At 46.4% G+C, this 4,106-nt stretch overlaps 1 protein-coding gene across 1 annotated transcript; it reads right to left on the reverse strand.

Moving 5' to 3' along the window:
- Positions 1 to 216: 216 nt before the first annotated feature.
- On the reverse strand, positions 217 to 3,746 carry LOC103781855 (sulfatase-modifying factor 1-like; the record flags this gene model as incomplete). The annotated part of the gene is made up of 4 exons (XM_008949581.1): positions 3,693 to 3,746; positions 3,330 to 3,412; positions 545 to 667; positions 217 to 331 (listed from the first exon to the last, which is right to left on the reverse strand). Coding segments are annotated over exons 1-4 (375 nt in total), but the record flags the coding sequence as incomplete, so codon positions are not given.
- Positions 3,747 to 4,106: the final 360 nt, after the last annotated feature.

The following is a 4,106-nucleotide window of genomic DNA, read 5'->3' on the forward strand; positions in this document are numbered from 1 at the left end:
AAGTTAAAGTGAAAGCAATCTTTACTTTTTGATTAGCTTTTAACAAGGGTCCCCTGGTAATACTCAAGCTTGCAGTGAAAGATACTGTAACATAAAAATCTAAAGGTGAAAGAGTACAGGAAAGGAAACCAGCCATGGTTCTCTGTGTGGAGCACAGACCTCAATTCTAGGAAGATTAAATTCATTTCCACCTGATGAATTCTCTGAGACACTTACAGGTGCAGTTCCTTTGTACCCATCCTCTGCAGTGTTATTGGTTGGGAACACCCCCTGCCAGATATTGGCATAATGTTGACCTCTGGGCTGAAGCTTGTTGCCCCAGGGGAAAAGTCTAGTAAAAGACATACAGGAAAGCAGTTGTCAAACACTTTTTTTTAATTAAAAAAAATGAGACCTCCCCCACCCTTCTTCCTCCACATCTCACCCCAGGGAACTGTATTCCAGTTCCAAAAAGACACTGAGGGCAATAAAACCCCACACAACTCTTCCTTGGCTAGTGAGCACCAGTTTAAACCAGTGACCAGGACCCCTCTGGGACAGGTACCTGTTCTCCAGGCCCCCCCTGCAGCTGTACTCCCACTCAGCCTCAGTGGGTAACCTCTTCCCTGCCCACGTGCAGAAGGCCACAGCATCATTCCAGGAAACATGAAGAACTGGATGGTCCATTCTGGGGAACAAAATAAATTAGAAACACAGAATCATTAAGGTTAGAAAAGAACTCTAAGATCATCAAGTCCAACTGTCAACCCAACACTACCATGAACACTAAACCTTGTCCCAAAGTCCCACATATACACATTTTTTGAAGCCCTCCAGGGATGGTGACTCCAGCACCTCCCTGGGAAGCCTGGGCCAAGGCCTCATGACTCTTGCAGGAAAGTAAGACAAGATGAGCAGCAAAACTAGACAATCCCACAGCACTTCATCAAACTCTTTCAGAGGTGGCCACAAAGGACCATGAGGAAGTTTCACAGTTCAGTTACAACTGGACATAGTATCAGATGACTTTTACAGAACAGCAACCATTTAAAGTAAAGCAGCAAGATGCTGTAAGGGAAATGCAGCCATCAGAGAAATACAAGGAAGAGGAAAACAAATTAACTTCTGTTTGTCTCAGCACGTTTTCCCTTCCAGCTCTCTACAGTTAAATGCAGTTATGGCCACCTCAGAAACCTGCTGCACTTGGGAGCCAGTGAAGGACTATGCTCACACTGGCTTCTGTGGAAACATAGCTGCTCAGAGGCCCAAGGGAAGCCACCAAAAACCTGCAGCATTGCTGGGCTAGTTTAACAGTAACTCAACAGGAAGGCTAACTTCTCAACACAGAAGCTTACACTGCAGTTGAATAGTGAGTGCCCTTCACTCCCCTCTGCACTCTTCTCTTACTGCAGGTTCTTTCCTGGCTCTCAGCCGTGGGCTTTTTGAGGGAGAGGTGAGATGAGAAAGAGTCCTTAACTCTTAGCAACATCATCTGTTGCAGCACTCAACCCACAAAACAGTGAACTGCTGGAACTGAACAAAAAGTGTTTTCCTTTGGGTGTTTTGAGCAGTCCTCAGTTTATGCCGAAACTTTCGTCTTTCCTTTGGGCTGGTTCCAGGACTGCCCTTACAACCCTGGTCCCTTCTGCCAGAAGAAGACAGAAGGAATGCCTAGTCATGCTCCTCACAAGGATCCTCCCCATCCAAGCCTCTAACAGACACAGAAATGTCAAGAGCTGAGGGTACTGCTCCAGGACTTCCTATGAACTTGTCTTCCCTGCCTGACTCACCGAGCCAGCCTGTGCCTGCTGACCCACCAGCTGCCTCCACGTGGCCAGCTCACCTGTGCTGTGCCTGGGCTGTGCCACACTTCCACAAGACTAGATTTACATGGCAGGTTTCCAGCTCTTACCTGCTGACTGTGACCTGAATTTCTGCCTCCCCCTAACAACGCCTCCTGATATTATCTCTATTTTTGCCTCAGATAATTCCTTCATTGCCCTTGGAGAACAGACAACGGACTCGTTACTAGGCAGTTCAGCCATCAGATGATGTTACACTAACATAACCCTGTCCTTAGAGGACTCAAAAACATGCCAGCATCTACTAGATCTAGGCTGGAGAGTCTAACTTTATTTCCAATAGCAGTTTTGAAACTTGAACTAGATTAAAGCAGCTAATGCCAAGTTCATTGACACCTGCCCAGTGAGAGGAAGAGCTGTCACAGAAGAGTCCCAGATGAAGACAGTGACAGCCAAGTGAGCACAGAGTAATCTGAATGATGGCTTCCAACATGAGCAACCCAGGGCTACTCCTGCAGTGTCATAAAAGAGAACAATGAAGCCTTTTGATGTTCTGGGTATAAAATTCATTCCACCCCTGACTGGAAAGAGATCGTGTAAAGATGTGGATCTGCAAGTCTGAGGGTTCATGATAGCAAAGCATGGCTCTAACCACAGGCTGCTCAGAGCTTCCAGGGAAATCACAATCTATTTCCCACAATAATCATCCCACAGAGTCAGAATTCAGTAAAATGCACAAAGCTCTTCAGTCTGCTCTCTATAGAGTCTATCTAAACATGTGTGGACAGGCTGGAGAGGGTCCAGAGAAGTGCCACCAAGAAGATCCAAGGGCTGGGAAGCTGTCATGGGAGGAAAGGCTGAGAGAACTGGGTGTGTTCAGCTTGGAGAAGAGAAGGCTGAGCTGAGACCTCACCATGCTCCAGTATTTAAAGGGTGCCTACAAAGAAGATGAAGACTCCTGTTTTATAAGGAGTCATGTGGAAAAGATGAGGTGTACTGGATATGAGTTACTCCTGGGGAGATTCTGACTGGACACAAAAGGAAAATGTTTCACAATGAGAACAATCAGCCACTGGAATGATCTCCCCAAGCAAGAGGTGGAGTCCCCAACACTGGACATGTTGAAGATTCAGCTGGACAGGCTGCTGGGCCAGCTTGTCTAGACCAGACTTTTCCCAAGAAAGGTTGGGCCAGACTGGTCCCTTCCAGCCTGGGACTCTTGGATTCTGCTGCCAGAGAGACAACCTCCAAATCCCAGGTGCAGGAATGTAAATATATAGGAAAGTGTGAATAGAAAACCCCCTGAAGCACATTTCAGTACAGTCTCTTTTTCCTTGGGTGGAAAGTGCTCACAGACCTTTCTGAATTACTACATCATTGACCACGTGCCCACTGAACATTATGTGACAGGCCAGAAGATGGGAAAAGGTCACAGAAGCAAAGAGGTAACTAATTAAAAGCCCTTTCCTGCAGCCCCATTCCTGGTGCAATTTACAGGTGTATTTACAAGCACTGTGTATTATCACTGAATGGCCACCTAGGGCTTACCTGCTGGAGATATTAGAGTCAGGACCCTCAGGATGCTTCCAGTTGGCTCCCTTCACAGGCAACCACCATGGAGCAGCTGCAACCTGAAAAGGGACAAGAATGACCAGAGAAGATGACTTAAAATCCCAGCTAAAGGCTATTCTGAAAAATCACCATGTGACAACAGACTCTGCCATCTCTGATGAACCAAGGTGACCATCTGACCCACAACACAAGGTTGCTGGCCAGGAAACAGCCCAAAGTATGGAACATCACAAAGAAAATACCACCCAAAACCAAGCAAGAGGGCAAGCAAATCCTGAGCAACACTTGTCTGAAGTACTGCCCTCTGGTTGTCTCTCCTTCCCTTCCACATCTTCTCACCTGCAGCTCTGATCCAAAGCCCAGTTTACTCTTTGAAGGCACAGCCTTCAGCATGCTACCTGGAGTGGACCACAATGTCCTCTCAGAAATTCTGTTCTTGACCTCTGAAAACACATCCCAAGAACACTCAAGATGGTCGTGGCTGGAAGTAGTCACCTGGAACAGCAGTTTTACTCTTTTACCACAGTATGCCCACAGAACAGTCACACCAGCTCACCCCCTGGCTGGAGTCTGACACATTCAGTAGAGATGATTAAAAAAAAGACAGTTTTGGCTTGAAGAGAATTTTCATCCCAATTATTTTCTCCCTAGACTCAGTGTTTTGGAATAACTAAAGCAAAATTCTGATGACATCCTGTAACTAGGGTCAAAACACACATCTCACAACACATTTGCTTTCCAGTTAATTAACTC

This window comes from Merops nubicus, unplaced genomic scaffold, assembly GCF_000691845.1.
Source record: "Merops nubicus isolate BGI_N331 unplaced genomic scaffold, ASM69184v1 Scaffold29460, whole genome shotgun sequence".
Lineage (NCBI taxonomy): Eukaryota > Metazoa > Chordata > Aves > Coraciiformes > Meropidae > Merops > Merops nubicus.